At 42.3% G+C, this 24,614-nt stretch overlaps 1 protein-coding gene across 1 annotated transcript in view; it reads left to right on the forward strand.

The window, feature by feature from the left end:
* RSRC1 (arginine and serine rich coiled-coil 1) overlaps positions 1-24,614 on the forward strand; it is a 400,073-nt gene that overhangs the window by 370,643 nt on the left and 4,816 nt on the right. The window contains exon 11 of the mRNA XM_055321055.1: positions 21,719-21,825. Coding sequence (XP_055177030.1) covers positions 21,719-21,825 — 107 coding nt within the window. The remainder of the gene's footprint in view (positions 1-21,718; positions 21,826-24,614) is intronic.

The raw sequence follows: 24,614 nt of genomic DNA on the forward strand, positions 1-24,614 counted from the left end.
CCTGTATTTATTCATTCTCCTGTTGATAGACATATGGATTGTTTCTGATTTTTTGCAATCACAAACATTGCTCATATAAGCATTCTGGTTCCTCTCTCCTCTTACACCTGTGCAAGAGCTTTTCTAGGGCATGTGTGTCTAGGAGCAGAACTGCTGGGATACGAGACAGACACGACTATCGAGTTCTACTAGATAGTGCCCAGCTGGTAGCAGAGCAGTTGGTGCCAGTCTTTACTCGCAAAGTATTGGGTGGCATTTCCGGTTGCTTTACATCCTTGTTATGCTGGTATTTACAGACTTCTTTATTTTTGCCAACATGTGGTCTTCTTGCCACAGTGTGGCGGTAATGGTAAAACGGTAGCTGATTCAGTCTGAATGAGCATTTCCAAGATTACTGAAGGAGCAGAGTTTCTTCTAAAGTACATGTTGGTCACTGGCATTTCTTCATCTGTGGCATGCCTATTCAGATTCTTAATACATTTTTCTATTAGTTTCAGCATTTTCAGTTTTTTTGTCAACTATTAGTTACAGATATCTTCTCTCAGCAGGTCCTAGTTTCTATATATTTAAATTTATCAGTCCTCTTATGTTTTGTGCTTTGTTATGTCCAAATCTAGAAACTCTTCCCTAATTCAAGGTCATAAGCATATTCTCCTACACTGTCTTCTAAAAATTTTGTTTTTCACAGTTAAATCTTTAGTCCACCAGGAATTGATTTGACTGTTTATTCCAACACTATTTATTGAATACTCTGTTTCCCCACCGAACTGCAATACCGGCTCCTTCATCAACCAAGCTTCTCAGTATGTGTAGGATATTTCTGGCCTCTCTGTCCTACTGTATGTCCTGCTTGGCCAACTTAATTATCCCTATACTAATAGTGTATGTGTTAATTACTAGCCTTGTAATAAGTCATGATACCGGGTAAGACAAGTCACCCAGCTCATTTTTCTCTGTGAATATTTTGCTTATTTTTAATCTTTACTTTTCCATATATGTTTGAGAATGAATTTTTTGAGATTCACTAAGTTGATAAATGAATAGACTGAACAATTGATATGCTGAGATTTTTATTGAAATTATGTTGAATCCAGAGATTTGGTAAGAAATGATATCTTTATGATATTAGGACTTATCTTTGAATATGGTATAGCTCGGCATGCTTACTCAGGACTTCTTTAGTGTCTGTTAGTAAACTTTCACAATTTTCTCCCTAACGGACTAGCATATCGCTTGTTGGATTTATTCTTAGGTACTTTATATTTTTATGCTATTAAAATGGTATCTTTCTTAAAATTATATTTTCTGTTTGTGGCTGATGTACACAAGTGCAGTCAACTCTTAAATATTATACTTAACTAATAAATTACCTGTAGATACTTCTGGGTTTTCTCTATAATCATTTTATTTATTAATAGTCACCTTTATATTTCTTCCTTTCTAACTGTTATATCATTCATTTCCTTTTTTTTTTTTTATCTTATTGCACTGACTAGGACCACCAGTACCTAATAGAAATGATGATAGCTAGCGTGATTATCCTGTTTGTGGACTTGAGGAAACTGGTTTTTTAACGTTGTACCATTAAGGATATTAATCTTACCTTTTTTCAGTTTGGAGAGGAGAGGGAAATACGTTCACTTTTCAAGTTGGACGTTTCCATCCTTCCCATGTTTGTTTCTTATATCAAATAAATGTTGAATTTTGTTGAAGACTTTTGTTTTTTAGTTTAGTTTTTCTCCTTTAATCAGACAATTTTATGAATTACACTAACATATCTTCTAATGCTGAACCACATCTGTGGTCCTAGAATTAATTCAACAGTTATTATATATTATCTTTTTTTACGCTCCTGGATTTCATTTGTTTATATATGAATTAAGCATACATATGTATGTTTGTGTACAATATATGTGTGTAAATATATATAGTTTTCACTATTTTACCCTTTTTGCATCTGCATTCATGATTTCTATGATTTTCCTTTTTTGTACTGTACTTGACTAGTTTTGAAAGCAAATTTGTGCTAGCCTAAGAAAATAAGTTAGGAAGTTAATTTGAGTGACACCAAATTATCTTGTCATTGAGGGTTTGGTAGAATTTTGCTGTAAACCTTTTTGAACCTAGTATTTATTAAAAAAATTTTTTTGCAGATGATTCAATTTCCTCATGAGTTAGAGGACTACTAGGATTGTTGACTTCATTTTTGGTCTTCGTGGATTCCTTACCTCGTGTGATCTCAACAATACATTTAATCTGATTTTTTAAAATATCTGTCCAGTATTATTTATTGTTGTGTATCATAAGTATCATTTAGAGAACCTTATCCTCCATTATCTACGAAATCGTTTTTATTTAAAAATCCTCTTTCTCCAGTGTGACTTACCACATCACTGCATTAAGACTCCTTTTTTCAAAATACCAATACTCTCTAATTTGCCAAATCTAGTGGAATTTTTCTCAGTCATACTCAGCCTTGCAGCAGTGTTCACGGCTCGCCGTACTAGTCTTCTTGAAATATGTCCTTTTCACTTTGTATAGCATAATACTTACTTGCTTTTCCTGCCAGTCCTGCCTAGCCCTGTCTCTTCTTTCCACCCAATCTGCAAGTATTGGCATTCACTAGAATTCTGTTCTTTTCTCTATATAACTTTTGTCCTTAGGTGAATTTGTCATTTTCCATTGGAGTAAATGCTTGTATATGCTTGTTAATTCCAAATGTGTGTCTTCAGCCCAGACTTCCTCCTCTGAAGTCCAGACTTGGAGACTTAAAAAAAAAAAAAAAAATACAAGCATGTCAAAGTTCATTACATTTAAAACAACTCTCAGTTCCCACCTGATTGGGATAGTCATCAGCTTTTACCTAAATTCCCGTAATAGCCTCGCAATTAACTCATTTCTCTACTCTCTCTTGATTTGCTAGAGAATGACTAGCGACTGAGTGCTCTGGAAAGGCCTCCCTCAAGAGCTGGCATTTAAATTAAATCTGAACAAGAAGGGACTTGCTATGTAAAGAGCATTCTAGGTGGAGGGAACAGCTTCTGTAAATATCCTAAGACTGAAACAAGTTTAGAATGCTAGGAAGGAAGGCCAGTGTGGCTCGGGCAAGGGTTAGAAATTAGGTTGAAGAATTTAATAGCCAGATTATATAGGATTTTATAGGATTTTGTTATGGAGTTTGAAACTTATTCTAAATGTGATAGGAAGCCAATAAAAAGTGATAGTTTAAATTTAGGGGGTAAAAGAGAAAAATCAAGGTCTGGAATTTGGTAAAGATGTCAAGACTAGACCTAAAGATTTGAGAGTCATTAGCATATAAATGATATTTATAGCTATGATCACCTAGAGAGAAAATAAAGATAGAAAAGAGGAAGGGGTCCAATCTAAATGGGGGGGGGGGGAGGAGGGGGAATCCTAACATTTAAAGGAGCCAGTATAGGGGATCCCTGGGTGGCTCAGGGTTTAGTGCCTGCCTTTGGCCCAGGGCATGATCCTGGAGCCCTGGGATCAAGTCCCACATCAGGCTCCCTGCATGCAGCCTGCTCCTCCCACTGCCTGTGTCTCTGCCTCTCTCTCTCTCTCTCTCTCTCTCTCTCTCTCTCTCTCTCTGTCTCTCTCTCTCTCTCGAATAAATAAATAAAATATAAAAAAAAAAAATAAAGGAGCCAGTATAGGAAAACGAAGAATTGTGCCCAATGAGGAGAAAGAAAATGAGGAGCGTATGGTGTCATGGAAGCCAAACGAAAAATGTATCAAGACTGAAGAAGTGGTTACTTGTATTGAATGATAGGTAGGAGTAGCAATGCAAATATAATCCTTCTCCTATAAAGGTCATCATTAGTAGTTTCAAGGACAATAAAAAAGTAGCTTTTAAGGGCTATCTAGAAATTCTTGAGAGCAATAAATAAGTATCTGCCATTTCCCAGCATTAAAAAAAAAAAAAAAAGGAGAGAGAGAATCTTTAAAAATTCTTTAAAGGATATAGGAAGGGGATCCCTGGGTGGCGCAGCGGTTTGGCGCCTGCCTTCGGCCCAGGGCGCGATCCTGGAGACCCGGGATCGAATCCCACATCGGGCTCCCGGTGCATGGAGCCTGCTTCTTCCTCTGCCTATGTCTCTGCCTCTCTCTCTCTCTCACTATGTGCCTATCATAAATAAATAAATTAAATTAAAAAAAATAAAGGATATAGGAAAACCACATTCTTTAGCAACAGTAGCCTGTGTTCAGCCGACCATTCAGCAAAGACCTGCTGGATTCCTTGTGAATGCTTGGTGCGATCCAAACACTATTCTTGTTAGACTTTCCAACATAGCATTTGATTGCTTAATTCATGCAGATTTGGCCCATTGCTGTTCTGTAGCAAAATTTTAAGTATGATCGATAACCTTTTGGACTAGATGAGATTTTCTTAGAGTTTACAGCTTTGCAGATGTCTGACTGGATAGACATAAAGAATGTAGGAATGAGTACAAATAAGTAAACGTGGCTTCTTTAGAGGCACCCTTCCTCAGTCATCACTTTGAACAAGGACTTTTAGCAGTTGGGTAATTATAACTGGCTTTTATAATGTGTTTACTAAAAGAGACTTTTAGAAAGGGGTTAGCAGGGAGATACTGAAACTTCTAAATCCATTTTCTGACTATTTTGGTCAATTGGCTTTCTGACGTGTGGGACAGTAATTGCTTCCAGGGACTTGTTTTACTGTCTGACTAATCACTGTCTCATTGCTTCTGGATTATTGACCTTCTATGTCCATCTGGCTGCCAGGATCAAGCCCTGAGTCAGCCTGTAAAAACTCTCCTTGAAATGTTTTAAATTAATTGTGAATTTGTAGTGGTTTCATTTTCAAAGGTTTATTTTTAGTATTAATATTGTTATAGAATATCAGTTTTGTGATTATTAAATGAGTTTAAGTAGGCCTGGAAGTGTTTATGCATGTATCTGTATGTGTAGATATGTAAAGTTTATTTTTCACCCAATCTTAATGTTTCGTAAGTTCACATTTTAATCTTAAATTTCTAACTTAAGGTTTACTTATATCCAACATAAGTTATATGCCCTGGTTATTCCAGTTACAGATGCTACAGACTAGCAAATATACCGTCTTAAGGTTATAAACCTCTTAGGTTTATAAATTTCTCCACTTCTGTGGACCCATTGTAGATTTTTCTGCTCTGATTTTGAGATACTATGGAATGATTGCCACTACGCCTGCATCTCCCCTTTCCCAAAGATCAGAGAACTTTAGAACACTCATCATGTATTGGTAGTTGATGTGGATCCATGTGAATTAAAATGTATAAAGAACAGTTGTGTTCCTATAGTTAGAAATTTGTCAAGAGCTACTGTCCTCCCATACTAGGCAGTAATTGGAAGCTCTGCATGTTAGGCTCAGAACTGTTGTAAATGTTCTATCACACTCTCCTTTTCCTTTCTTGTCCTGCCCCCTTTGCACGCATCTTCAGAACCCCTTGCCTTGCCTTGTTCTCAAGGTTTAGCTCCCAAGCCATCCTGATCTTCCCATCAGTTCATCTCCTGGATTTTTCCTTTCTCTGAATGTATCAATCCTGCAGGGCACTGTTCTCTTCTGTGGAACAATAAACTCATCTCTGCTAAAGTGTTTGTTCCAACCAGAGATCATGTTTGTACTTTCGTAGATAGCATATCTTTATTTGGAAGAGAAGATAGAAATTTAATGGGAATACTTTCCAAGATAATATAGTTAGTGTGAAGCTAGAACTTGTGCTAATTTTCACAGTCACTAACTTCACCCATAAACAGAGCTGGGCTTGTCTATTATTTTGTAACTTTATAACCTAAAACATTGCATCTGTCATGAAAAAATACTGTTACAAGCAAATGAATGGTTAGTACTAATATTACCTTGTTCCTATAGCTGATATCTGTCACAGTCATGGAGGAATGAGCTAAAATACATACTGATTTCCCATTTGTTAATTATTTCATTTATACTCTGCTCCTCATCGATCTGAATGGCTCTATGTAGGTCTCAATTTAATGTGGCAAATGTGGGAATTATGGTATGGTTTGCTTTATTGAAATCATGTATTAGAAACAGGTTAAAATATAGAAACTTTTCTCCATTTTTATAAGGGTTATGATCATTATTGATGTGAGATTTTCAATTTAAATGTTTGCTACCCCCTTTTTCTTAAAATACAGTTTAAAAAAATCAAATCAGGGGATCCCTGGGTGGCTCAGCAGTTTGGCACCAGGCCAAGGCCCAGGGCCTGATCCTGGAGACCCTGGATCCAGTCCCACGTCAGGCTCCCTGCATAGAGCCTGCTTCTCCCTCTCCCTGTGTCTCTGCCTCTTTCTCTCTCTGTGTCTCTCATGAACAAATAAATAAAATCTTTTTTAAAAAATCAAATCATTAGGCTCTCTCACCAGAATATTTTAACAAAAAAATATACAGCTATGCGTATAATTCATAACTCTATCATATAATTATCATAACATTTTCAAGGAGATCTTAAAGCCTACCTGAAGTTAACAGCAGTAAATTAAACCAAATAAGAATAATACGTATATATCTTTGTATGCAGCTTGATCAGATGCATTGGAACATACAGAAACATGCAGAGTTTACTTTAGTAATATAGATTTATTATTACCTATACTTAATTAATATAGATAATGCGGCATTTAAGGGGTTTTCTTACTTAAAAGCCAGGAATCTTATTTGCATGTATTTGAAAGGAAAGACTATAATGAGGATAAAGTATTGGCACAATGATGGAACAAACAGAAAATTATAATTACAGACATCAGAATTCAGTTTAGGATGTGTAGGCATGTTGCTTCCTAAATGACAGTTTGCAAACTAGAGATAATTCATCCACTCGAATTGGGTCTATGTGCCCCAGTTCTTTTCCCTGACTCTTAAACATACACACTCATCCTTGGTTCCTTACAAGTCCCAGAAAAATTTGCCTCTTCTATTACCCTGCCATCCTTTATTCTTCCTTCTGATTTTTCTTTCATCTGTTTCACCTGAATACATTTTCCAGGCTACATTCTTTAACTAAAAAAACAAAACAAAAAAACTTGCCATCAACATTTAGTCATTTAAATCATTATCTTCTTATGTGGCAACTCTTTTATAAAATAATAAAGAGGCTCCATTTTTTACTCTAAAATCAGAAGAAATAAAAAGTTAACATGGCAGTTTCTCTTGGTGATAACATTTTTATAAGTTGATTCCAAAATCTTTTTTTTTTTTTTGAAGATTTTATTTATTCATGAGACACAGAGAGAGGCAGAGACACAGGCAGAGGGAGAAGCAGGCTCCCTGCTGGGGACTTGATCCCAGGATGCCAGGGTCATGCCCTGAGCCACAGGCAGACACTCAACCATGGAGCCACCAGGGCATCCCAACTAAAATCCGTTTTTAGAGTTGATTTAAGTAATTGACAGTTGTTTTCTTTTCTTTTTTTTTTAAGATTATTTATTTATTTATTAGAGACACACAGAGAGACAGACAGACAGACAGAGGGAGAAGCAGGCTCCATGCAGGGAGCCTGATGCGGGAGTCGATCCCAGGTCTCCAGGATCACGCCCTGGGCTAAAGGAGGCGCTAAACCACTAAGCCACCAAGGCTGCCCTGTGTTCTTTTTTTATTTTAGGTTTTGTACCTAACAAACTAGTATTTGGGGAATGTCTAATTTTATTAATCATTTGTATTTCAACTTATTCCTGAAACTGAATTTCATTATACATAACATTTTGCATCCTGATGCTAAAATTCAACTTCAAGTGTTAGGAGCAAAGTTTCTACTAAGAATCAATTTTATATAAAATGCAAATAACATGGAATAATTAAAGCAGGTTTTTTATTAAAAAAAAAAAAAGAACAAAGTCCTATGATTTACACTCCTTAATTTCAGGATTTACTATAAAATTACAGTAATTAAGACTGTGGATTACTATAAAGATAGACATATAGATAAATGGAACAGACTAGAGAGACCGGAAATTAACTTTCACATATATGGCCAATTAATTTTCAACAGAACTACCAAGGCAATTTGGTGGAGAAAGGAAAGTCTTTTTAATAAATGGTGCTGAAAAACTGGATAGCCTTATGGGGAAAAAAACAATGACACTTATCTCACACCATACATAAGAATTAGCTTGAAATGTGTTATAGATCCAGAAGAAAATATAGGAGAAAATCTTTGCAGCCTTGAGGTAGGCAAATACTTTTTTGGTAGACACAAAAAGCACAAAATTTTTAAAATAATAAATTGGACTTTTTTTATTAAAAAGTTTAGCTCTTTGGGGCACCTGGGTAACTCAGATGGTTCAGTGCCCAGCTCTCGATGTCAGCTCAGGTCATGACCTCAGGGTCCTGGGATTGAGCCCCACGTTGGGCCCTGTGCTCAGCATGTGGTCTGCTTGGGATTCTCTCTCCCGTTCTCTCTCTGACCCTCCCCCTGCTTGTTCTCTCTCTCTAAAGTAAATAAAATCTTTAAAAATATATAAAACATAAAAAAGTTTGCTCTTTGATAGATACCGTAAAGAACAAAAAGGCAAGTCACAAAACTGAATACTGACAATGTATGTTGACAAAGAATGTATATTCAGTATAGATAATGAATTCTTATAACTCAATAATAAGAAGATAGACAACCTAATTAAATAATAAACAAAAGATTTGAAACACAATTTTAAAAAGAAGTGACTGGTCAGTAGTGCATTACAAAATGCCCAATATCATGAGTCATCAGAGAAATACAAACTTAACCATATAATCCAGCCATTCCAATATGTATTTACCTAAAAGAAGTGAAAGTACACAAAGACTTTACATAAATGTAGAGTAGTAACTTTATTCTCAAAAGCCGGAGACTGGAAACAACCCAAATGTCTATAAACAGGTGAGTAGGTAAACAAATTGCGATTTTTCACGTACCAGAATTCTGCAGGTAATAAAGGAACGATAAACAGATGTACCCAACGACACGGAGCTACAGCAACACGCCGAGTGGAAGACATCGGGCATGAAAGAGTGTGACATTTGTATGAGATTCTAGAGAATGCAGACTAACCCACACTGGGTTTCTTTAAAGGCAATGATTTTAAATGCTGCAGTTCATTAATATAGCGGAATACTCTGCTTTTAAGGAAAAGAAATTATCATCTCCTATCGCCCACTACCATCCTCCCTACCGCATCTCTGTTTAAAAGATCAAAATTGAGGGGCGCCCCAGGTGGCTCAGTTGGTTAAACTCCTGACTCTTCACTTCAGCTCAGGTCATGATCTCGGGTCATGGGATGGAGCCCCGTGCCCGGGCTCTGCGATCAGGGCGGAGTCCGCTTGTCCCTCTCCCTCTGCTCCCCCCACATATTTTGTCTCTAAAATAAGTAAATAAAATATTTTTTAAAAGACCAAAATTAAAAATAAGTAAATAAATAAATAAAAGACCGAAATTGGGGCAGCCCAGATGGCTCAGCGGTTTAGCGCCGCCCTCAGCCCAGGGCCTGATCCTGGAGACCCGGGATCGAGTCCCACGTCAGGCTCCCTGCATGGAGCCTGCTTCTGTCTCTGCATCTCTCACTCTCGCTCTCACTCTGTGTGTGTGTGTGTGTGTGTGTGTCTAATAAATAAATAAAATTTAAAAAATAAAAGACCAAAATTGTATGTAAATCTAATAAGCATTTAAAACAAGCATAAACAATCATAAGTCTTCATCATTGTAAGCTTATCAGATTCAAAAGTTAAGGAGGCGCCTGGTTCAACAAGAACCAGATAGAATATGAAGTACAAAGACTTGGTTTCATATTCCAGCTCTGTGTCTTTTGGTATCTCTTAAACTTTGAGGGTATCAAATGCTGTATTTGAGAAATGGGGGTATTATTTATTACCAAAAATTTTATCTGTCTCAGAATCAAAAGAAATAACAGATGCAAGGCACTTTGTAAACAAAACAAATCCCTATACCTACCCATAGTCAGCTCATAATTATTTGCAAGTAAAAATTCTAAATAAAAGTTCCATTTTGCTCATAGACTCTGAGAGGGCAAAAAATATGTCATTTCAACCAGCAGCCTCCAGCACCTGGCAGGTGTAGGCACTAAATGCATGCTGGCTGAATTCATTCCAATTCGTTTCTGAACCCCAGCATTTTTTTCTTAGTATGTTAAGGAAATTAAGGCCTGTGGAGCCATAGACTATTTTCCATAAGCTTATGAAACCTGACACAAAATGCTTATAAGAAGAGGTCTTAGAACTCACAACCTTGCGCTGACAACTTGAACGTCCAAATACAAACGTGTTAGTTCCCTGTTTGCCTCCGACAGCATAAAGGATCAGATCACAAAAGACTGGAGTCTAGGCTGTCTGCTTATCCTGGCACAGCAGGTCCCTTGGTGGAAAGAATCCAGGTCCTTGCAGAATGAAGCCCCACTGCTGCTACTCTGTGTAGAACTTTCTATTAAAGGTGAAATCTAATAAAGAACTGGCCATGAGAGGAGACAGACCGTATTTTATGTTAATGACTCAGACCAACCCCCCCCCCCCCCCCCCGCTTTTGGTAGAAGCTTCCTGAGTATACTTTCTACTCCCAATCCCCTGGTTTTAGGGGTAGGCAGCAGCTGTCCACCTCCGAAAGGTAACCGGGCTGCCACCAACACCGGCACTTCTGATATCTTCCCATTAAGTTTTTTTTTCCTCCCGGGAAGTTTTATTTTATTAATCTTAATGCCACATAGGCACCCTTTCTCTAACTAGTGGGTGGCCAAAATATAACAACTTGCAAACAAAGGCAAAAAGCCATGACTGGGTTGTTATAAGAAGAGAATTGCAAGGTTTGGGGGAGTTTTTTGGGTTTTGTTTTGTTTTTTTTTTTTTTTTTTTAATCTCCTCTGCACCTAGGAATGAGCATAACCAGTGCTTTGGGGGACTATACGGAGAGTACATCTTTAGACTTTCTCTGGGTTGGAGGAAGGAGTAGATTGCTGCCTTTGGGTTTAGTTTTTGTTTCTGGAAAATCTGTCTTTTTACTAGAATCTTCATATAAACTGATCTGCATTGCAAAATATGACAGTTCTTATGTGCGCTTAGTAAACACACTTTGGATAAATGGTTCTTTTGAGCTTCCATTTCTCTTTATTCTCATCTCATTCGTGTTCAGGTTTCAATGCAATTCCTTGAAGTAAGGATTTAAACGTAAAGCATTAATCCTAGGTAAAGAACCAAGGGATTTTGGTATCCCATAGTTATTATTTCTTGTTTTGGTAGTTGTTTGACTCTTACGTATGCGTATAATAGTCAGCTGCTATTAATATTCCTATTTCCTTTCTCTAATTTGTTATGAAATGATAACTTTAATATAACAATGCATTACATTTTAATCATGTATTATTATATTTGACCCTGAACTAGAGTATGAATTTGTGAGATCTTGTTTTTATATTAACATCTGTATTTTATAAGTGGGTGTATGCATATATATGTTTATTGCAGATACATTTGACCACATTTATATGTTCACAAAGATTTATATAGAAGCATTAAAAAAACAAACAGGCATAGTCAGTCATGGGTGTTCGTTATATATAAAGGTTATTGGGGATGCAAAGATATAAAAGATAGAAGAACCTAGTAATTGCCTTTAAGATCAGAGCACAAAGCATTAGTTTGGATTTTACAAGGCCAGCCAGCAACAAAAGAGCAGTAATTTATGAGCTCAGCGTAAAAGAATAGCATAATTGCATTAAAAATTAATGCTAATGAACACTAAAATGGGGAAGGTGGTTATGATGAAAGTTCGTATTCATCTTCTCTGGTTTGAATGATGGCTAGTGGCTTGATTAATGGCTTAATTTCTATCAATTAGCGGGGAAAAATCTCCTGCGAGACAAGGGTAAATTGAGCATTGAATTACATATCTTGCTTTTGTGTGCTAAGAAAAAAGAGCTGCGTATCTCTGATATTAGCCACAGTGACAAATGTGGTGCGCCCTGCCATGTCTGCATTAGCTCTCCTGACAGGCAAGTTGTGTGTGGTTACGGGGTGTGTGGAGATGGCGGGAGGACAGCGCCCGCTGCAAGTTCCTTGGAAACCTACAACTCTTCATCTACAGAATTTTAATTAGAGTCAATGAGAATTCTAGAATTAAAATGGACAGCAAACAGCAGCTTCACATTCTGTATTCTGCGCTGTTAATCCGATGTACCCTGAATTGTTTCCTTTCTTCAGTCCTGTTAGGATAAGGCCGCTTCCGTGGCCTTCGCGTCGTTGCCGCTATCACTTCTTACCACTCTATCCAAGTGGGTCCGGCTACCCGTATTCGTCACGCGTGAGACAAGCGTAAGGCAATAGCCTGTGCAGTGAATTCGTGGCGGTTATTGGTTTAGCCAAATTTCTAGAAACCCTGCTAGTGTTTTGCAGCGATTGCTGCGTAACAAAGGGCAGCTCTAAAGTGGTAATTTCCTACTCAGGTGGTGTCCAGGCTTGGAAAAGAAGGCAGCGTCTCTAAAAGTGCGCAGTTTCTAGTACGTCAATACACGTCTTGTGATGTGACCCAGATGATCGTTTCAGATCTGTTTCCGACGTGTAAAAGCACCTGGAAGTATCATTTGTAACGGAGCGAGCGCCCGAGGACCAAGGGACCAAGGTGGTGTTGGTGGCAGCGTCTCTGCAGATAGAGTCACGTTGTATTGAACGAGTAAGCTTTAAAGTGCAGATTAAGAACATGCCAAGGACGTTGATTATTTCTGGCAAATGGATGGAAAAGAGGGAAAAATAAGGCGCTTGGCACGTGTCGTTCAGGAGTGGCTTGAGGAGGAGATCACGGCCGGGTCGCGGCTCGGGGACTGGATCCCCGCGCCTGCGGCCCGGGCTGACGACCGCCGACCGGCTGCTTGGCCTCAGCCTCTTGGCCGTGCTGTGGGGGGAGGGGCGGGGGGTCAGGGGGGGCCCGGGGAGGCCCGGGGGGGCCCTGCGGCCTCTCCGACCTCCTCGAATGAAGCCTTAGCCTGTGCGAGCTGCGTGGCCGCGAGGGACGCGTACGGCGGGCGGGACAGTCGCCGGCGTGGACGGGCGCGGCTCCTGGATGCGGCTCCCACCGCTGCTGTCGCGTCACCGCCGCCGTCCGGGGCGCGTCCCGTGGGCCGCAGCCAGGTCGGCCCCAGCGCCCCGGCGTGAAGCCCCGCAGAGCTCGGCGGGCCCCTTGCCCTCCGCGACGATGCGCGACGCCTGCAGCCTGCGCCCCCCCATCCCCCCACACCCGCCCCGCGCCCGGGCCATGCCAGGGTCACGCCAGGGTCACAGGGTCCGCGGCCCTGGACGGAGGAGGGCAGCCCCTGCCCTGACCTGGCCGCGCGAGCCCCGACGGCAGCAGGCGGGTTCCGGGGCCGCCCCGCGCGGCCGCACCAGCAGCCACACCCCACGTCCCCGCGTGGCAAAGGCTTCGTGCACGTGGACGCCCCCCGCCCCCCCAAGGAGTTTTGCTCTTTTAATGATTAACTTCGGTACCTTTAGGGCTTAGATTGTGCGCACAGGTCTCCCTGTGGCGGACCTGAGGGCCCCGGGGCGAGGCCTCCCTGAGGCGGACCTGAGGGCCCCGGGAGCGAGGCCTCCCTGAGGCGGTCGTGAGGGCCCCGGGAGCGAGGCCTCCCTGAGGCGGACCTGAGGGCCCCGGGAGCGAGGCCTCCCTGAGGCGGTCGTGAGGGCCCCGGGAGCGAGGCCTCCCTGAGGCGGTCGTGAGGGCCCCGGGAGCGAGGCCTCCCTGAGGCGGACCTGAGGGCCGGGAGCGAGGCCTCCCTGAGGCGGTCGTGAGGGCCCCGGGAGCGAGGCCTCCCTGAGGCGGACCTGAGGGCCGGGAGCGAGGCCTCCCTGAGGCGGACCTGAGGGCCCCGGGAGCGAGGCTTCCCTGAGGCGGTCGTGAGGGCCCCGGGAGCGAGGCCTCCCTGAGGCGGACCTGAGGGCCGGGAGCGAGGCCTCCCTGAGGCGGACCTGAGGGCCCCGGGAGCGAGGCCTCCCTGAGGCGGACCTGAGGGCCGGGAGCGAGGCCTCCCTGAGGCGGACCTGAGGGCCCCGGGAGCGAGGCCTCCCTGAGGCGGACCTGAGGGCCCCGGGAGCAAGGCCTCCCTGAGGCGGACGTGAGGGCCGGGAGCGAGGCCTCCCTGAGGCGGACCTGAGGGCCCCGGGAGTGAGGCCTCCCTGAGGCGGACCTGAGGGCCGGGAGCGAGGCCTCCCTGAGGCGGACCTGAGGGCCCCGGGAGCGAGGCCTCCCTGAGGCGGACCTGAGGGCCGGGAGCGAGGCCTCCCTGAGGCGGACCTGAGGGCCGGGAGCGAGGCCTCCCTGAGGCGGACCTGAGGGCCCCGGGAGCGAGGCCTCCCTGAGGCGGACCTGAGGGCCCCAGGAGCGAGGCCTCCCTGAGGCGGACCTGAGGGCCGGGAGCGAGGCCTCCCTGAGGCGGACCTGAGGGCCCCGGGAGCGAGGCCTCCCTGAGGCGGACCTGAGGGCCGGGAGCGAGGCCTCCCTGAGGCGGACGTGAGGGCCCCGGGAGCGAGGCCTCCCTGAGGCGGACCTGAGGGCTCCGGGAGCGAGGCCTCCCTGAGGCGGACGTGAGGGCCGGCGCCAGGCAGCGCCCGCGCACAGCCACGTGAGTCAGCGGCGGCGCCTCCCCGGGTGGCGGGTCGCGGCCAGGGAAGCTGCAGAGCGGGGCGACAGCCTCGCTCGACGCGCACTCGCGGCCCTTATAAACGTTCATCGGAGACGCCGCCCGCGCGCAGTGCCGGTGAAGCTGCTCCTGCGGCCTGATGGGCTGCGGACAGCCGCTGACTGGGCGACGCGCCGGCCTGGGCCCTGCCGGAGGACGAGGACGAGGACGAGGACGAGGACGCCACCGGGGCCGCCCACAGCCTGGGCCTGCGCTCCCGCACGCTGCCCTGCAGCGTCCTCGCCTCCGGATGCCTGGCGGTGTGGTCTGCGACCTGGGACTCAGGGTGGCCCCGAGACGTCGAGGTGGCCTGAGCCGCCGTGCGCCTGCCTCCGTGCCTCAGGAGACCCCGCGGCCTGGTCGGAGGGGCCAGCGGGGCTGCGCTCCGTCGCGTGCGTCGCGTTCCCGGGAGGTTGTCGGCAGCGACCTCGGAGCCCTGAGCGGCCCTGGCTCCTCCCAGGCCGGTCCTGCTGTTGAGAGGTCGGCGAATACGCGCCTCCGCTCGCTCGCGGGCTTCTCGGTCTCCCTAGAGCTCCTGGAGACGCTCTGCGCTTCCGAGACTTTTGCTTTCAGTAGCGACGTGTCACCAAAAAGGGGGTGTCCCGGATGTTCCCGTTCCTGACTAGAATCGAGTCGAAGACAGAATATTCTCCTGTATTACTCACGTGTCCCTGGAGTACTAAGGGCATGTGATTGTTGCCTCTTTACTGGAAGAGCAGCACGGGCACCTCAGCGACTCCGAGGCCAGCTGACGCAGACTCCTTGTGACAGAAGATGCATTTTAACTTCGGGGAAATTCGTGAAACGGCGACGATCCACAGGAGTCCGTTGAGGAGCTTCCCGAGGCTCGCGCGGCAGCCGTGGTTACAGCCTGGCTGAGGGCGCCACCTGCTGGCCCTGCCGCCCTGCTGCCGCCTCAGAGCTTGGTCCGTGTGACCCGCAAACGGTCGATGAAAATGTTGTCTTCTCAGATCAAGGGTTCGTGGCGCACCTTCCCATCCTTACTGACTCCCTTAAATGTGTGTACGACCTGGTGTTTTTCGAAGATCCTGTAAAAGTTGTGCCGCGTCAAATTGTCCAGTAGAACCTGCAGTGCTTGGCGAGCCTAATCCGTGTCATACAACGACAGCAGCAACTAATAAAATGTCTGATTTTGCTTTTTTATCACGAACAAAATGATCTTCCATACGGTTAGCATTGATTCTTTCTCAGTCTGCAGTGACTTTGCTTTCCGCCTCCAGTATTTTTCATTTTACTATGAAGCACGTACCCCTTCTGCTGAAATTTTACAGACTCCTGTGAAAGTCGTTTCCTTTACCGACACCGCGTTCATCAGACAGGGTGGAGAGCTAGCAGGCCCTTCCTCCGCGTCGGCCACGTTAATGCTCAAAAACATCCTGTGATTTGGGCCTCCCACTAACGCTGTCCCTTGTCTTTATTTTTACCTCCTGGCTGGTAAACACAGGATACCTCGTATGCTAGGCATCATGGCAAGCACATAAATATGTAGTTTTCATTCACATTTTTCCTGTTCTTAAAATTGGTGAAGAATTTTTCAACGACAAATTGGTGTGTAAAACTTAGGAATCTAAATTCAAGACAATTTACTGGACTTTATCGATCTGTGTTACTCTGCTTCCCAGAGTGACAGGACTGTATTCGAGACCTATATTTGTGGACATTGACATTGGAGTTTTGAGTAGGAAGCCATTTAAAACATGTTTTATGCCTGTTTTCAAACAGCATGCAGCTGAGCTATTTACAAAGCCAAAAATGTAAATCTCCCATGAATCTTTCGGATTTTAATTTCAGTACCTCTCTGTCTCTTACTCTTTAAATATCACACTGTAAATATCAGGGTAAAACGGTTCCCACATTGAAAGGTAAAAGCTCTGCTGCTTTATTTTCATGTTGTAAGTCAGGCAAACTGGCTCGCTCTTATCTACGCTGTCACTTTGTTCGTCCTGAAGTGATCTTTAAAGAAACACAAAGATAATGTTCCGGTCTTCTCTAATCTTTCTCCTTCCTTCCTTTATAATTTCTCCAGTGCTGTTTTGTTGAACATAGTGGCCCTTGGGCCAGCTTCTGTGATAGCACTTTTATTTGTGTTTGGGGCCGTGGGTTGTAGGTCCATATTGGAAGCTGCAAACACTATGGGCTGCAGACATCGAGTACTATTTGTGAGCTCACCTCTGACGTTTAATACCAGCGATGTGCTTTGTGAATCCAAATGAGAGAATGTGTTAGAGAAGAAAACCCCAAGGCTTCAAATAGTTGATACATACGAGAACATCCTCCTGAAGTCAGAAATACTGTCTTTTGTTTGGGAATTAATGATGGTGAAATAATAGTGAGACTAATTAACACCTATACAAACAGATGGATTTTCACACTGACAGATTAAAGTTGGGTCTCATGGAGTGGTATCCATTATGACTTTTCTCTGCCATCTTCCCACTATTATGCAGGCCTAATAAAAATACCATCCACTGGTATAAATATGTTCACGTTAATAAATTAGCTAGGTAAAGGATATTCTCATTCTATATGCTCATTTAGTACATTGCATAATTAAAATTCACAGGAGCTTTTATTTTAAAGCATGTGGAACTATTTGCTCGTCCAGGACACTCTGACAGTACTTGCTTTTACGTTGTAAAATATATTCTTCCCAAGATGAGAGTGTTGGCTCTGGCACCTATTACTTCCAAACATTCCACACATTATTTTTCACACAAGAAAGGGCTGGTTACAGCTGTCAGGGACACACCTCCAGAAGCACTATCATTCCCTTAAGTAAACTGGAGCTTGCATCAAACTGTATCATTAGCGATTGGCCAAAAGTTGAAACAAAGATTTTTTATAAATTGCTAATTTTTACTGAAATGTTTAAACCAAATTCCTTCTCCATACTCTTTATTATAACACTTAGTCTTTTAAGCTTAGATCTGCTGGGCTGTCAAAATTACTTTGATGCAAACAACTACCTTAGTCTCAAGCCCCTTTTTATGTTTGTTTCTTAGAATGCAAATCTAGTTTTTATTCATGAAGTCTAAAATCCATAAAAATTTTAGAGCCCTTGTTGAACATACAGTAGCTCCTAATTCACCTATGTATCACCTTAGAGCAAAAGTTTAAACAGTGAGTGTGTGAACCATAATGTTGCACTTTTCCTGCCTAGCGTGTGAAAAAAACAAAAATATGAAACAACACATTTTTAAAAGCACTAATTATAAAAGTAAAAGACTGGAAACAGCTCAAATGACTACCAATAGGGCAGTGGTGAAAAAAAAAAAAAAACTATCATAGGGACAGCCCGGGTGGCTCAGCAGTTTAGCACCCGCCTTCGGCCCAGGGCATGATCCTGGAGACCTGGACGGAGTCCCGCATCAGGCTCCCTGCGTGGAGCCTGCTCCTCCCTCAGCCTGTGTCTCTGCCCCCCTCTGTCTCTCTCTCTCTCTCATATTAATGAATAAATAAAATCTTCAAAAAAAAACCCTATCATAGGGATCCCTGGGTGGCGCAGCCGTTTGGCGCCTGCCTTTGGCCCAGGGCGCGATCCTGGAGACCCGGGATCGAGTCCCACGTCGGGCTCCTGGTGCATGGAGCCTGCTTCTCCCTCTGCCTGTGTCTCTGCCTCTCTCTCTCTCTCTCTCTGTGACTTTCATAAATAAATAAAAATTTTTAAAAAAACCCTATCATAAACCCATAAAATAGATAACTATGCAACTGTAAAGTAGAATAGGGAAGTCTCTATGCTGGGGTGGAGTGATATTGAAGACATAATGTGTAGGATGTTGATTTTGTGTAAGAAAGAAGAGACTATGTATACTTATATTTTCAGAAAGAAACAAAGGAAGGATTAAAACCAAAACCTAATAAAAAGTTACCTATGTGCTGGGGGAAGAACTGAGAGAATGGGATAGGGAAGGACACCTAGATTTCTCTGAATGATGTTTTACCTTTTGACTTTAGAATCAAGTGTTTTATGCAACTAAAAAACAAATATTAAAGACAAATAACAAGTGTTGTCAAGGACATGGAGAAAAAGGAACCCTCGTGCACTGTTGGTGGGAATGTAAGTTAGTGCAGCCACTGTGAAAACACAGTGTGGAGGTTCCTTAAAAAATCAAAAAATTGAAATACCACATGATCCAGTAATTCTGTTTACCCAAAGAAAACAAAAATACAAATTCAAAAAGATATATGCACCCCTGGGTCTATTGCAGCATTATTGCAACAGCCAAGATACGGAAGCAACCCAAGTGTCCGCTGATAGGTGAATGGGTAAAGATTTGGTGTGTACGTGCGCGCGCACACACACGGGAAATTACACAGCTACAGAAAACATTTGCAGCAACATGGATGGACCTACTGACTATTATGCTAAATGAAATAAGTCTGACAGAAAAAGGAAAATGCCATATGATTTCACTTATATGTAGAATCTAAAAGAACAAAGCAAGTGAATAACAAAAAAGCAGAATCAGATCTACCAATATGGAGAATAAACTGACAGTTGCCAGAGGGACAAAGGCGTGGGAGACAAGTGAAGGGGAGTAAGAGGTAGAGGCTTCCAGTATCGGAATGATAAGTCATGGGAACAGAAGGTACAGTGTTGGGCATACACTCGGTGGTATCGTCATAGCGTTTTATGGTGATAGTAACTACACCTGTGGTGAGCGTAGCAAAACATTGCAGCTGTTAAATCACTATGTTGTATACCAAAAACTATTCATATTAATCACAAGGACAATAAAACAAAAAGCAAGAATGAACTGAAGCAAATTGACCCTAGCTGTATGTCAAGTTGGTAGCACAGTCACACGGAGAATGGTCTCGGGTGACTTCAGAGTATAGTGTTTTGGCAGTTCGTCAGTGGAATAATTCCTGAGATCAACAAGGATCATAAAGAAATTTTAAACTATATTGATTCATCTTGTTAATAGTGATGTTTATCTTATGATTTTGAAACTAATATATATTCAACTCTCATATTAAGAGAAACAACTGAGTACTTTTGATCGTATCATTAAGATTTAAGGTTTTTTTTTAAGATTTTATTTATTCACAAGAGACAGAGAGAGAGAGAGAGGCAGAGACGCAGGCAGAGGGAGAAGCAGGCTCCCTGCGGGGACCCCCATGCGGGACTCGATCCCGGGACCCCGGGGTCACGCCCTGGGCCAAAGACAGATGCTCAACCCCTGAGCCAACCAGGGGTCCCAAGACTTAAGACTTTAAAGTGAGAAAAAAGATGTACAAATATAAAACCAAAGACTTTAAAAGCCCTCTAGTCCTTAATTTGGTAGTATCAGCATGAATTCATATTAATGTTTTTCTTCTTAAAATGTGCATTACCTACCCCATCCATTGAGAAGGCAGAGAAACAGTGACAATCCAGGAGCAGTGAACACCCCTGGTGCCCAAGTTACCGTCTTTAAATATCATTCCTACTAAAAGGAATCCACGCCCTTTGAAGAAATGGCTAATTTCAGGTCTCGGGCAGGAACTGTACAAGACGAGCCTGGACCATCCTGTCACCCACCCCTTAACTATAAGGGATCATATCAAAAGGATGCAAGACCATCTTCAGGAGGTCCCCACTACCCAAAGGTAGAATAATAAAGGTAGTCATTACATGGAGTAAAATATATTAAGTATATAAATATTCAGGAACTGATAATGCTCTCTTTGGATCAAAATTGACAAGTAAAGGGAAAAATTAAACATTTATTCTGCTTTCGCTGTACAGACCATATTTCACAGTCAGTAAGGGAAGTTCTTCGCTACGGAGGAATCAGAGCTAACAAAAGCAGGAAGAATAATAGAATTAGAAAAATCCTCATTTTGCAACATCTCATGAAATAATGGATCTAATCAACAAACATTAATGTCTGCTAAAAATATTAAGTGGAAGGTTGATGAGGATCATTATAATGGGGTCAGGCTGACGTCACCTTGGACCCACTGATCAGTCTTAACATCTTTAAAATTGGGAGAAACACATCCCAATACAGTATAATAGGAATTACACAGCATCACCTGTGATGTATCCTTGACCCAAAGGAATTGAACCTGAATCTTAGCCAGCCTCTAGATCTAACTACTGGTTTATACAAAATATGAGGAATACAATAACGTGTTGAATGACGTCATGAGAATAAAATCAGCCAGATCTAGAATGTAGAAAGTTTTCAAGTATAAACGATCTATTCTCTTCAGTAAATAAATAGTAACAAAAGGGAAGGACTGAAGACTGTCAGTGATGAAAAGGGATTCAAGACACGTATCAACCAAGTCTAATGTGTGCACCTTATCTGGATCCTGTTTCAAAGAAATTACTGTAAAAAGACATTTTTTTAACAGTCAGTGAAAATTAAAATGGACTGTATAAAATGATATTACAGTATTATTGATAATATTTTTGGATGTGAAAATGTAGTTTTTACTGTTTGGTGTTTTTAAGCCCTTATCTGAAATGCCTACTAAATATTCAGGGGTAAAAAAACAAACAAACAAACAAACAAATAAATAAATATTTAGGGGTAACACGGCACGACATTTGGGAGTTACTTTTGAGTACTCCAGGTCTACCCCTGAAAATGAAGTGAAGATCAACAAATTAAGTAAGAAGTAAGAGCGTTCTTCTCCAGAAGCTGGGTGACAGGTGCCGATGGATTCGTTGTGCTGTTACTCCTTTGTATATGTTATTTCCATAATAACTTTTGTTTAATTTTTAAAGCCCTCCCACAAGATTAGCCCAGATTAGCTGGGATCATTATAGTGGTGCCTTCTCAGCAATGTTTTATTAGGTTTTAGGTGAGAGCCTTAGTATGTAGGAATGTTGTATTTGTGGATCTCAGGGGGAAAATAGTGTTTTGTTATAGCCTCACTATACCATCTTTTCATCCAGTTAGATTCCAGAAGTCATAAAATTACTTCACAGAAAGAAAGAACCTCGCTTAGAGGAGTGTTGTTAACAAGCTTACGCACCAAAATACACTGACATTATACCCTTTTTTTTTAGACCAAGCCACCCTGGTAGAACAAGTAAAAAGAGTAAAAGAAATTGAAGCCATTGAAAGTGATTCTTTTGTTCAGCAGACATTCAGATCAAGTAAAGAAGTCAAAAAGGTAAGTTTTCACCCAGACATTATGAATAAGCCTCCAGATTCCCACTGAGGAGATGCTTTATTAATGGATTTTACTTAAATGTAAGTGCGTCTTCTAACACATGGATGAAGTAGGGTGAGCGAGTGTCAGCATGTTGGAGAGAGAGAGAGAGAGAGAATGAATCAATGAGAATCAGTTCAAGTTTAACTTGTAAAACATATCTGATGCCATTTTATTTTAAAATTTACTGAGAAGACAAAGTGAAACGTCAACAGCTCTAAAGCAGTAAATATGCATTTTGTGAACATATAGTTTTCAGGTGTCTGCATCTACTTTTTTAAGTTGACATTGGTAGAGAAAAGTTAGAAGAGAGTTTTAACAATCAGATCATTACCCAAATAGTAATATATATCTACATTCTTTGCCCAGATGGGTATTACTTATTCAACTCCAGTAAAAGGAGTTTTGATTGGCATTTTATTTCTGTTGAATATTGCATGTGTTCTTTCAATTATTATCAGGGCCGCCTCTAGGAACCTGCTCCTGTACTTAGAAAAGGCATTCTACTGTGAAATACGCGTCTTCCTCAATACCATACGTGTAATAAAGACATGGTCATTACCACTTCCTTAAAAATACTCTGCATCGGGATCCCTGGGTGGCGCAGCGGTTTGGCGCCTGCCTTTGGCCCAGGGCGCGATCCTGGAGACCCGGGATCGAGTCCCACGTCGGGCTCCCGGTGCATGGAGCCTGCTTCTCCCTCTGCCTGTGTCTCTGCCTCTCTCTTTCTCTGTGTGACTATCATAAATAAATTAAAAATTTTAAAAAATCCATATTTAAAAAAAATACTCTGCATCTGTAAACACATTAGTGACTGTATAGTATCCCGCTGATAAATTTATCATAATTCATTTATTTTTTTCTCTGCTACTAGCTATTTAATTAGCTTGAAGGTATTACATATATGTTCACAAATATTCATTATTATCCCCTTAAGTCAGTGTTTCAAGATGGAGTTATTTGCTTAAGGTTGATATTATTTATTTTCACACGTTCCCAAAGTCTTCCTCCAAAAGCACTGTAGCAGCTCAGATCCTGCCCACAAGCACAGGAGGTGTCTGCCTCTCGCACCCGGCTGGCACCAAGCCATCTACTGACCTGATAGGTGGTCAGTGGAAAATTGACATTTCGTTTGTCTGTTGTATTTGTGTTGTTGCTAGTGATGTAAACATCTTCTCAGCATCCTGGAGACGTGACTTGAGCGTGCACCGTATGCCTGGTGCACAGCACTAGCGGCCTGCTTCGCCTGTGCTCCCTGCCTTCGTTTGCCTCCACGACTCCTAAAAGGTGGTGGAACTGTGAAATGGACAAAGGTCATTCTTGTGGCCTAAAATAACTAATTTACGTTTAAATATTTATTTTCTGAAGTTCACCCTAACTTCCCAGCTGTCACTGGACTCACTTAAGATAAACTAGCATTTTCTTTCTGTGGAAATACGTATTCCTCTCTAGTTAATACAGCAGGTTTTCCTCTAAACAACTTTCTCCCTCTTGATACTAATTATTAATATGATAAACCTATTTTTAAATTCCATTTTTTTCCTCCAAGAGCCTAACAGCTCTTCCAATAAGTAGTAAAACCAGTAACGAGCAAGGAGATTGATCAGAAGTGGACCTGGAATAGTGGAAAGAAGATGGACTTTGGACTCCAGGACATCTGAGCTTTACCAACATTTTTATTTCTCTCCTCTAAAATTAAAACCAAATTACAGTAAGTCTTAGATTTAGCAATTGGGAAGCAGTGGTCAAAAGCTAAAGATGCAGGGTCAGACAGAGGGTCAAGTCTGATTCTGCCATTTGTTGGCCGTGTGTCCTTAAACCACACGATAACCCCGTGGCTCTCTTATCTTAAAAGGAAAGTAGTGTCACTGGCAGAGGTTGTAGGAGTACGAGCAAGGTGGTTTCCATGAAACCGTTGCCGAGTGCCTGGCACTCAGGAAACAGGAGCTGTTACTCCTCTTCCTCTCCCTGCTTCTGTTCCACCTCTGTCTGTACTGGATGCGAAGGGCTGCGTGTGTCCACAGCTTCCTTGAAAGGACGTGGAGATGTAAGGGTTCTCACTTTGGTTGGGTCATAAATTGTTTTATGTAATTTCTTATAATCTATAGACCCTAAAATTCTCACTTGAGGCTTGGTGATCTGTTGTATCACTGAACAAATAGTTGAAAATCACTTCACAGCCCTCCATCGCAGCCTGCTGGTGTAGTATACAGACATCAGCTTTGCCCCACTTTGTTTCAACACAGCACCTGGAAGCATTAAAGCACTAAGCAAATGACGTAAAACAATGTGTCCTAGCCCCACTGTGTTTTTTATATTTTATTAACTTGAAGTGACTAAGATAATAACGGCTACCGTTAATGCTAGACATTTAACATGTATAAGTTATCGAAAATCCCAGTAACCTTTATTTAAAAGTAAGCAAGCTGAGGCTCAGCAAATTTTATAACCCGTGGTCTGAGTGCTAACACATGACAAGAAAGAGCATCCACACAAAATTTATTCCACTCCAGAGCCCATGTTTGTTTTTATTAATCCAGGGTCTCGTAATTGTGAACTCGGTGCCCATTCCCTGTTCAGGTATCTAGAAGGCATGCGTCCACTAACGGGATACGCTAAAAAGAAAAAATAACAACAAAGAAGATGGCATTTACCTGGGTGAAAGTACAGCAGCCTAAGTGTCAGGCATCCAGCACTGGACTTTTATTAGTCACTGCATTTCAAAATGATCAGAAAAGCAGTGATGGGCC

The sequence above is a fragment of the Nyctereutes procyonoides genome, unplaced genomic scaffold (assembly GCF_905146905.1).
Source record: "Nyctereutes procyonoides isolate TBG_1078 unplaced genomic scaffold, NYPRO_anot_genome, whole genome shotgun sequence".
NCBI classification, from domain to species: Eukaryota; Metazoa; Chordata; class Mammalia; order Carnivora; family Canidae; genus Nyctereutes; species Nyctereutes procyonoides.